The sequence below is a fragment of the Musca domestica genome, unplaced genomic scaffold, assembly GCF_030504385.1.
Source record: "Musca domestica strain aabys unplaced genomic scaffold, Musca_domestica.polishedcontigs.V.1.1 3, whole genome shotgun sequence".
NCBI classification, from domain to species: Eukaryota; Metazoa; Arthropoda; class Insecta; order Diptera; family Muscidae; genus Musca; species Musca domestica.
Window position 1 is genome coordinate 10,453,025 of NW_026712299.1, and position 11,945 is coordinate 10,464,969.

General features: G+C 36.2%; 1 protein-coding gene across 1 annotated transcript; it reads right to left on the minus strand.

Moving 5' to 3' along the window:
• Nucleotides 1-887: 887 nt before the first annotated feature.
• On the minus strand, nt 888-11,342 carry LOC131803429 (uncharacterized). The gene is made up of 2 exons (XM_059124723.1): nt 10,795-11,342; nt 888-2,257 (listed from the first exon to the last, which is right to left on the minus strand). Exons 1-2 carry the CDS (start codon nt 10,803-10,805, stop codon nt 1,351-1,353), a joined length of 918 nt encoding a protein of 305 aa, XP_058980706.1. The 5' UTR covers nt 10,806-11,342; the 3' UTR covers nt 888-1,350.
• Between the last annotated feature and the right edge of the window lie 603 nt (nt 11,343-11,945).

The window sequence follows — 11,945 nt, forward strand, 5'->3', positions numbered from 1 at the left end:
CGGTGAGACGGGCTGGCATGCATAAATCATAAAACCCTTACCACTATGTGGTGGTGTAGTATGTAAACATTTCGAAATATTTTCGATATATATTTTTTATTTTATTTTATTTTATTTTTTTGGGAAAATTGATTCAAATATTTTTTGACATGCAGTGGCCATATAGATTTCCTTTCTAGGCGATAATTTTGTGTTTGCTGTCATTCTTCTAAAATGATCGCTTCATTGGAAATTTTTGCACATAATCACAAAAAATATTTCTTTATGTTTAAAATAAGATATTAATATATATTAATTTCTGACTATTAGGTAAGATCTAGACTCTTGATGTCTTCTTGGAACTATGGTAGAATATTATGACAAATAATTTTGTAAAATATTTTTACTTATTACTTTTACCTGCACTTACTTTATTTTTATCTGCAATATTGGCCAGGACACTATATACTTAAAATTAACAGTTTCCAATTAATTTTAAGCTTAACTTGCCCCGTCCAATTAGTTTACGTAAACTTTCAAAACGCTAAAACACGCGAATTCTATTTTTATCTCTGCTTTCATAGTCTACTGAATTTTCAAGATTCTTGCCAAATTATTCTTAAAAAATTAACCATTTTTAATAAGTTTATCCTTCATTAAATATTAAAAAACGCGACAATTGGACCTTTGGTCCTTTAAAAATATTCTTGAAAAAATTGCGATTTCTGTGTGTATTTGTCTACGATTATTGGTATGGTGTTTATTAAATATTATTTAAATATCCACGATTATTGGTCACTTTGTCCGTGAAAAATATTTTTACAATCTGTTGGTCATTAAAAAAAAGAATCCTAAAAAAATCAAGATTATTGGTCTGTTGGGAAAAAAATTAAAAAATCTGTACATTCGCGGGAGTTGGCCGTGGAGAATGGACTGTAGCGGTGTAAATATTTGCGGTGGTAACTCTTGTGATTGTAATTGATATTTAGAAAAGAAAAGGCAATTGATTTTTTAAGCGGTGGAGCAAATAGAATTTTATTCTTGTTCTGAACGGTTTGACTGCTTTAATCCAAGTAAGAAAAATGGCTGTGCAGATTGTGCATCAGACATTTTATAAATATGTAACAAAAGGTATTGAATACAAGAAATGGTAGCCTGAACCATTGAGTGAAAACTTAAAGGGTTTTAAGGTTGCCATATTTTGACGGTTATCTTACGTTTAGATTTGAATTCAATGTGATTTATACTTAAGCTATTTTAAATGCAATTATAATTCAAGATATTTAAACGATTTGCTTGGAGTTCATTATACTTAATACTACGTTGTTGAACGCGGTTCAACATACCGCCCCCTTTTGCTGGACTGCAACTTCAAACTTGGCAGCTTCCGGATATGATCCAACCGAAGGCTGAACTTTGGGCAATTGGCATGTTGGTTGTGGTTTGAATTAGGCCGGCTCTTAGAATTTTTGGAATTTGATCGTTTGCTATCATGATTTCTATATTGATAGGGTTAAAGAAATGTGGATCTGCCAGATCCGTTAGGTGGTTGTATATTGATAGGTGCTTTTTATCTTTCGTCGATTCCGGGGTGCTAATGTGCAATGGATTTTGGACTTCGCCAGTGATGTGTATTTTAACGGACTCGTCATGGAAAGATTGCAAGTTTATGGCAGTAAAAGTCTTTCCAGCCCTCTGTGTAAGTGGTAACTGAAGTCGCTCCACCAATTTGGTTGAAATTGCAGTTTGCGTTGATCCTGAGTTCATCAGCAATCGGACTTTGTCGCAACCTTCTACAGTAATCACCTTTGCAAGAGCTGTGGGTAAAAACACATGCGATTTGGTTCGAGAACTTAGTCTGTCACTAACGTTGGAGTGACGGCGTTGCGTTGATGTTGAAGTAGATCGTTTTGATGTGTGGGCTGATGGACGGTTTTGTTGTTTCGCTGGACGACTTTGTTGGTTTTTGGCGGTTGGAGGTTCAAGGCTGCAACTTCGTGATGATGAGCGGTTTTTTGGGGTCGATTTGGAGGAGGAATGATTGTTGGGTTTAGCATCGATGTGTAGCAAGGTATGATGACCCTTATGACATACCATGCAAGTTTTACGGCTTGGGCACCATTCGCGGGTATGAGCCGTACACAGACAATTGAAGCAAAAACCTTTTTGACGTGCCTCATGTCGACGTTTTGTAACGCTCATATTTTGGAAAGTAAGGCATGATTTTATAAAGTGCCTCTCGTGGCAGATACGGCATTTGGGCAAGCTAGAAACGTTACTGAAATGTAAAAGGTTATTAAATTTGTGAGCAAGGGGGAAAAGTTAACAATTGGGGAGAATGCATAATTTTACAAGTGGGCGTACTATGATCCCGTTTTGCGTGCGAATTTCTGCTACACGAACCCTTGAATCTTTTCCGGCAAACACTCTAACCACGCGTCCAAGTCGCCATTCCGTCGGGGGAAGATTATCTTCTTTGATGACGACGAAATTATCTGGGGCAAGATCTCGTTGCGTTCGTTTCCATTTGTATCTACGTTGAAGATTTGTTATATACTCGTTCTTCCAGCGTTTGGCAAAGTGTGATTGGAGAGTTTTTAATCGTTGCCATCGATTCATCAGAGATAAATTATCAGAGGATGGTTCAGGAGTCGCAATAAGAGGAGCTCCTCTAAGTAGGTGGCCAGGAGTCAGCGGTACTAACTCGCTAGGCTCTTCATTCAACGGTGACAATGGTCGAGAATTTAGAATACTCTCAATTCTGATTAGTAATGTGGAAAACTCTTCATATGTATATTTCAGTTTTCCCGCTACCTTCTTTAAATGGGCTTTCATACTTTTAACGGCAGCTTCCCATAAGCCACCCATATGTGGGGCGTGAGGCGGTATAAAGTGCCAAGTGAAACCATGGATGTTGTATTTTGAGACTAAATGTTCTTCAGCGGAGCGTAGAAAAGTCTTATAGTCTTTAGCTAACGAACGACTGGCACCAACAAAGTTGGTTCCATTGTCTGAAAATATTTGTTTAGGAAGGCCTCGTCGGCCAACAAATCGACTGAATGTTGCCAAAAAGGCTTCAGCAGACAAATCGGAGCAGACTTCTAAATGAATTGCTCGTGTCGACAGGCAGACAAAAATTGCGGCATAGCCTTTGTGCAGTCTTGCATTTCGAAGGCGTGAGGTTTTGAGGTCGAAAGGACCGGCAAAATCAAGACCTGTATTGGTAAAGGGGAGGGAAAAAGTACAACGCTCAAGGGGTAAGGCGGCCATAATTTGGTTTTGAATGTGATGTTTGTAGATGGTACATGTTCGACAATTATGAATGCATGAACGAACGGCACTTTTCAATCGGATTATATAAAACTCTTGTCGAATTGCCCGTATCATTAGCTGATGTTCAGCATGAAGTAGCAAAGTGTGTGTGAATTCAATCAGCAACTTGCAAAATCTTGACTTTTCCGGGAGGATAATCGGATGTCGTTCATTGTACCGTGCATCAGAATTGGCCAAGCGACCATTTACTCTCAGTAACATATTTTCATCTAGAGTAGGATTCAAGGTTAATAGTCTGCTCTTAGTTGGTATTGGTTGGTTTGAGACGAGTGCCTGATATTCCCATGGGTAATGTATCCTTTGTGCCAATCGTATGAGGTAGTATTTGACGAAGGATATTTCATGTGCAAGTAAAATGTTTTTCCGCAATCCAGATGGGTTATTTCGGCGACACCCATTTATGAAGCGAAATGCATAAGCAAAGACTCGTAGGACTCGGTTGAGTGATGAGAAATCTTCTAGGAGATCATCTTCAACAACTTGGGCGTGCATGGCAAATACCTTCTTTTCAAGTTCTGGTTCTTTGAGAGAGGCGGGTTTTGGCCAGTGTTGTGGTTCCTTTGCTAACCAATGTGGTCCATTCCACCAAAGACTACATGCTTGAAGTTCTTCAGCTGTACAGCCTCGAGTGCCAAGATCCGCAGGATTATCAGCGGATGCAACATGTCTCCAGTTTGCATTTCCCACATTATCGAGAATTTCAGACACTTTATTGGCCACAAAGGTCTTCCAGTAAAAAGGCGGTTTGCTAATCCACGATAGGGTGATTGTTGAGTCAGTCCACAAGAATATTTCGGGAGAGGAAAGCTCCAAATTTTGACAAACAGATTTTAAAAGTTTGGATAACATCGCTGCTCCACATAATTCTAACCTCGGTAGGCTCACAGTTTTTAATGGAGCTACTTTGCTCTTGGAAACAAGAAGATTGGTATAAGTAATATTTTTTGAGGATTTAACACGTATATACAAACATGCACAATATGCCTTCTCTGAGGCATCACAAAAACCGTGAATTTGAATTTCAGTCTCGGATGAAAAATGTACCCAACGAGGAATTTTAATATTCTCGATGTCCGCAAATTTGGAAATAAAGGCATTCCACTTTTCGAAGGAATGTGTTGTTACTTCTTCATCCCAATTAGTCCCATCAATCCAAAGTTGTTGCATTAAAACTTTCGCGACTACAATTATGGGTGTTAACCAACCAGCAGGATCGAACAATTTTGCAACGATTGACAAAACTTTACGTTTTGTTATGGCAACAGTGGGTAAATCGAAATGTGTCACCTTATAGAAGAAATAATCATATTTGGCATTCCATTGAATACCCAAAGTTTTTGTTTCACTGACATCTTCTAATCGTAAGAAATCTTCGCTAAGAAGATCCTCCGGGGGAAGATTCAGGAGTATTTGAGGATGGTTTGACGTAATTTTCTTCAAAGGAAATCCAGCGGATTTTAACAAGTCAATTACCTCATGCAGATAGGACTTTGCTTCAGTTAACGAATGTGCTCCCGATAGTATGTCATCCACGTAAATCTGACTCTTGAGAATGTTCGATGCCGTTGGATGTGAGTGTTTATTGTCATCGCTAAGTTGGAGCAAAGTTCGTATCGCCAGGTATGGTGCACAATTTACCCCAAAAGTAACAGTTTTTAAACAGTAGTCTTCAACTTTTTCTAACGGAGAAGACCGAAACAGAATTCGTTGAAATTGTTGATCTTTCTCATGCACAAATATTTGGCGGTACATTTCTTGTATGTCGCCATTGAAAACATATTTGAAGAATCTCCAGCGTAAAACAACGTTAGTGAGTTCATTTTGTAGTGTGGGACCAGTATAAAGTATGTCATTTAGTGAAACACCGTTGTCTGTTCTTTTAGATGCGTTAAATACGACTCTTACTTTCGTTGAAGTTCTATCGGGCTTTACGACAGCATGATGTGGCAAGTAGTATGAACGAAAATGGAGATTTTCAGAAATCTCAAATTTTGTGGTTAACTCCATATGACCCAAAGTAACATATTCAGAAAGTACTTTATTGTATTCTCCTGCTAGATCTGGATTCTTTTCTAGCGTCTTCTCTATCCTTAGGTATTGACCCATAGCGGCAGATCTAGAAGAACCGAGATATTTGTCCGATGGTAAGTCCTGTTTGAATGGTAACCTTACCACATATCTACCATCTGATCTTCGTTGAACAGTTCTTTTATAAAATTCCTCGCACCAGATATCAGATGCTGACAAAGTTTTTTCGTTGGAAATATTTTCTATTTCCCAGAATTTTCTTAGCTCCTCACTCAGTGGATCATATGTGGCCGTCCAGGAGGCAAATGAAGCAATAAGCTGGCAATTTGGTTTCCCACTGACTATCCATCCGAATTCGGTACATTGTGCCAACAGATTTCCAGAAATATTTTTCTTTAATCCTGGTTTTATAATGCTCGGCAATATGTCACTACCAATAAGCATGTCGATGGGAGCTGGTTTGAAAAATTTGGGATCAGCCAACTCTAATCTCTTTAAAGTTGTGAAGTCGGATATTACGGTAGGGGAGGCTGGCATTAAATGATTTAGATTCGAAACAACAATTGCGGAAGTAGCTATCTTAAAGTCTGACTTTCTGGACTTTAGAGTTACTTGACAACTTTTTGACGAATTTTCAAGAAGAGTTCCGCCAAGACCTGAAATCTTTGTGAATGATTTCTTAGTCGGAATGTCAAACCGATTTATTATTCGACTAGAAATGAATGTTTCTTGTGACCCTTGATCAATAAATGTCCGAATTGTAAACAAAAAGCCTTGGTGTTCTAGATCAATTAATGCAGTTGGCAAAACGGTTCTTTCTCCAGATTGTGAGAAATGGGATTCAACATAGGACATTTCATTATAAGCGGAGGAGGCAGCTTCAGAAGTGGTCGGTTTTTCATCTTCAAATGTTTCAACAAGGTAAGCGGAGGCTGATTTTGGCTTTTGCCAATTTTGATTGGAGACATTTGAAACAATTATCTTCTTGTTGCTTTCATCAGGGTGTAATAAGGTGTGGTGAGATTGCCGACATGATTGACAGCGATGTTCACTTTTGCATTTTTTGGCAATATGACCATAGGAAAGACAATTTTCACAAATTTTATTATCGAACACAAATTTCCTTTTGTCTGAAAGAGGCCATGATCGGAATTTTGAACAATTTCTTAAAGGGTGGTTTTGTTTGCATACTTTACATGCTTTCGGAGAACCTTCCGTAGAAGTATTGTATGCGGAAACTTTCTGAGACGTGGATGAATGCGGTTTTCGTATATCAGAAACCGATTCAATCATATTTAAACGTTTGGTGATAAACTCATCTAATTGGTCCCATGAAGGCATTTCTTTATTGTTTGACAGAGAACTTTCCCATGCGGTTAAGGTATCTTCAGGTAATTTGGATGAGACCCAATATATTAAGATTGGATCCCAAGATATCACGGATATATTATAAGTACGCAGCACAGATAAACAATTATTAATTGTATACTGAAGATTTCTTAGGGATTTCTCTTTCTCTACCGACACATGTTCAATTTGAAATATTTTTCGCAATTGATGATTGATCAGAATACGCTTATTTTCAAAGCGTTGACGCAAAGCATTCCATGCCAGTTCGAAATTGTTATCCGTTAAGGAAAATCTTTTTACAATCATACTTGCTTCCCCTTTTGTTTTTGCCCGCAAGTGAAACAATTTTTGCGCAGGTGACAATTTGGTATGGTTTATATAAACGGCGGAAAACATATCCCTGAAACTTGGCCACTTATCGTAGCCACCACTGAAGAATTCAGTGTCACAAGGCGGTAGTTTCAATGAAAAAACTCTATCAGTGTGGGAAACATTTTCTTCTTTTGATATCGGTTCGGAATTCAGGAATTTTTGGTTCTCGATTTGAATTAAGTCTAGAATTGAGGATTTACATTCTTTGTAAGATCGGCAGCACTCGGTAAATTTACCATGTATTTCCCCTCTAGCATCTTTAGTTACGGTGGGATCGGAAGAAGTCATTTCATTTTCATATATCTGAACAAGTTGACGCCACCGTCTTTCTAAGTCATCAAGTTCAACCTGAAGGCTAGAGGCAGTGTGGTCCTGAACGGGTATTTGAGCAAAATCAGCACAGAATGTGACCACTTGGTCTGAGAAAAATATAAATTTCTGAGGAGCGAGGCCACCCGCATTACCCATATTGGGAGAGGTCATAATGATTTTCGAAACAAAAAAATCTGGCAACTATAATTCTCAAAAGGATTTTACTCAATAAATTGAAGATTTTTCAACGATATAAAAATATTCTTTGTTGAATATTTAAAACTGAACAATCTGCAACGTTAAGCTTGAGAAAATAAATGAGGGATTTAAACCTCGTAATCGTCAACTGATGTTTGCCGTAGTTACAGTCTAAGCAAATATCGTGAAAATTTTGTCGAAGTTTAACGCAATGAGAAAAATGAATAATGGTTCGCTTGTAACAATCCTTGCTATTAGAAAATCACCGATTCAGAAAACTCTAGAAAATTACAGAGAAACATCGAACTATATTAGTTGCACCCAGAAGTTTGCTTATGGACAAATGTAGACTTTGCTCTGAATTTGTGTATCAAGTTGTAAATAGAGATACAAATTCTCGATAATTTAAAATGATTGGTAATATTCTGAATGGAAAATAAACTTATTTTTCAGTTTACCTTGTTTATATTCGTATATCTTTCTAATTTTATTTCCCAATCGTTCAATTTCAGAGAATGGTCAAACTGCGCATGCGTTGGAAAAATAGTAATTCTTGTGGTCAACAGTAATACAGCCACACAAGAAGAATTTTTCTTTTAGATATGTTCTTCCTTCGTGATCGCTCTTCGTTTGAAACCGGAACGAGTATGATTTCAATATAAGTTTAGACACATAAATTCTCGCCTAAATTTTTAATTGTTTGAAAATGGAAAGCGTTTTAAATCAATCAACAATGTTTAAGCCAAATTGTATTTTAGATAATTTTTCTTGCATAACTCCTGGTTTAATGATTTAATGAAGGGATTGAAAGCTTGTTTGAAGCGATGTGTTTTTTTTTTTTTTTTTTTTTTTTTTTGTATGCAGACAACTTTGATTTATCGAACTTACTCTAGCACAACGCTCGAACTAAATCAAAAAAAGCTTTTCCAAAACTGTTCCAATATTTATTCAATTGACGTTAACCCAAACAAATTTTTCAAAATGGCAAGAATGAAGGGTTAAGTGATATATTTTGGTATCTTGCAATGCTAGTGTGCTAATTATTATGATTGTTGTTTACTTTTTTTGACCTCTATTTTAAGAAGTTAAGTTATAATATTTCTGTTTAGATTCCTTGAGCAACGCTATAAGTCAGAAATATGTTGACTTTATGAGATTCTGTCTGTTGAAGCTTTGCAATATATTGCAATACGGATGACGTTTTTACTTGATTTACAAATTAAGGTTTTTTATATAGGTAAACAAACCCAGCTATGTAACAAATCGATCAATATTTAGAACTAGTGTGGAGATATAATGCACCAAATCTTTATTCGTTTTCAAAAGGTAAAGGCAAAGTATGTCAGAGAGCTTTAATGTTGGTATTGCGTTGTTACTAACAGACAACTGGTAATAATATTTGTTTGCATATAAATAAACGTAGTAACGTCGTTGTTACTGTAAGTTAATGTCAAACGTAAATGAAAGGTAACTTCAAATGCTCCTACCTTACCTGTTATACTTCATAAATAGTGCATGAGAATGTAAACATCAAATTAACCAACTGTCATCTCTTTCCTCTTTTCTTTTTGCTATACTTTGCACCGTTTCTTTCGCAATAGGGAATCTGGTTGGTTGTTGTAAATTTTGAGTTGTTGTTGTGCTTATTTTATGCTTGATTCGTGTTCTAAATGATATTTGTTTTTTTTTTTTTTTTTTTTTTTTTTTTTTTTTGGGTGAAGAAATAGATATGTCTTTTGTTTTGAGGTGTTTTAATATTTTATTTTGTAAAATAAAACAAAATTACCTTACTTTTTGTGTCAATGTGTTGCAGTGTTAATGTTTCCACTTTAGATTTGTTTCCGTTTGGTTTTATTCACCTCTGTGATTGCAACAATCTCCTTTTTAATTATTGTATTTGGGATTTTGCTTAGGTTTCACTTCTTTCCATAGATTTTTTTTGACGGCATTATTGTGTATTCCAATATAATGATTTGTTCCTTCTTTATGTCCATATTAGCTTTATAAATTTTGTTTGACGTACCAGCATTCTTTATTAATTCTAATTTAATAAAATAAATTCTTTCTTGCCGACACTAAACGACTATCACTTGTCAAATAATATTTTAATTATTGTTCAACCTCTTTTGCAACCCACACTGACCATGTGGTTCAAGAAGAAATTCTGCTGGCTTTACAAGAGCTTAATGATACTACAAATATGAAATTGTTGTTGTAAAAAATGAGTACGCATGTGGTTACTGCAGCTGATGGGATAACATGTGCGCTCACTGATATGAGATCAATGCGTTTAGTTTTATTCCTCTGCTAAGGAATAACAACAATGTGATATCCAATCTGATGAATGTATGGAGAGCAATGACTGAGGCTTACTTAGCGACAGCGCTGTTGGGTATGGTGTTTAGTCGACAGAAGAGAAATGTATGTATGCGGTCTCCTTTAACAGCGACTGCGCCGTTTGATGTTAATGGCAACCAAAAATGAGTCTGGCGTACTTAACACTGTTAAGTTCTCAGCGACTCTGTTTGTGTTTGCTGCTCTTAAAGGAAGAGAGTATGTCGTTTGGTACTTCTAACAGTCGCCGTACCAATTTTTATTTTTGATGATTAAGAGTATGAGTTTTTTTTACCTACAGATAGAGCAGTTGCCTAATTAAAGATTAATGCGTTTCAATTCCTCCAACAACCCAATATGTTGTTGGCTGTTGTTTATTGTCTTTCACTTTTTTCTTTTTATGTGCAAAGGTGCTGTTATCCGTAATGTAATGACGAAGCGAATATTTTAAAGCAAATTAGAGGAATTAGATGCTGCTGCTATTGAGTCTGTTTTCAGAGCTCGATAAAGAGACAGTAATAGCGAAAAGCCGTAGATGAATAAATGAAAAAAAGACTACAAGAACAACTCCTGTTGTGAAATGATCCACTGGGCAGCAATAAAATTATGAAGAGTATTTTGTTATATACAAGTGGATGCAATATATGTTGCGTAATTTAAGCGGATAAGCAAACTGAAATTATTTGGTTTGCTCTTTCAATTGTATTTGCGGATGTATTTTTTTTGCGGGCCAACTTGTATCTTTACAAAAAGAAAGTTGACTTCAGCGACTTGGACATTTGTGGTTATAAATTGTAACAATAGTTCAAACTCACTTTTTTGTGTGAATTCAAACATCAACAAGAAACAAAACCCTATGTGCTCACAAATTAATAACAATTTACATACCCTTTATCCATGTCTTAATGAACTTCTTCTCCAGGAAATCTTCGAGTAAAGCGGTGGACGTAATCCGGATAATTTAAAAAACTTTCCAATTCCTTAGAGGCTCGTGAGGACCATGTACATTCGCGGGAGTTGGCCGTGGAGAATGGACTGTAGCGGTGTAAATATTTGCGGTGGTAACTCTTGTGATTGTAATTGATATTTAGAAAAGAAAAGGCAATTGATTTTTTAAGCGGTGGAGCAAATAGAATTTTATTCTTGTTCTGAACGGTTTGACTGCTTTAATCCAAGTAAGAAAAATGGCTGTGCAGATTGTGCATCAGACATTTTATAAATATGTAACAAAAGGTATTGAATACAAGAAATGGTAGCCTGAACCATTGAGTGAAAACTTAAAGGGTTTTAAGGTTGCCATATTTTGACGGTTATCTTACGTTTAGATTTGAATTCAATGTGATTTATACTTAAGCTATTTTAAATGCAATTATAATTCAAGATATTTAAACGATTTGCTTGGAGTTCATTATACTTAATACTACGTTGTTGAACGCGGTTCAACAAAATCCTAAAAAAGTCCACGAATATTGGTCTCTTGGTCCATGCTTATTTATAATCTTATTCCTGAGAAAAAATGCACAATTAAAATGTTACACATGGAAAATAGTTGGCCAAATTTTTCCTGGCCAGATCCAACAAAACTGACAGAAGCCGGGGCCTTGCTTACAAGTATATATTTAGTCTCATATCTACACAGTGCATTGACAATGCAAATGGGAGGGCATCAAATGTCGTCAAATATTGGTCCAACTTATTTTTGAAGCCAAATCAACGCTCCATCATGACATTATCAAAGTCAAGCAAAAACGTCATCCCATTGTGCCACTTGTGTCCCCCAGCAATTGTTAGTGATGAAGCTATACCATTTTATTTTTTTTTTGTCATTGTTATTATTGTCATGTCGTCGGTCGTTGTCATAGCCTTCGCCGTTTTCATACAGACAACAGAGCAGGCAAACAAACACACACACACGTTAGTATAACAACTTAATCTATAAAACGTAGAAGTGAAAATGTAAATGGTACCAATAAAGCTCTACTCGCTATGAAAATATGAAAATTTCTAAAAACGAAACTGAATTTTGAATTGTGTTTATT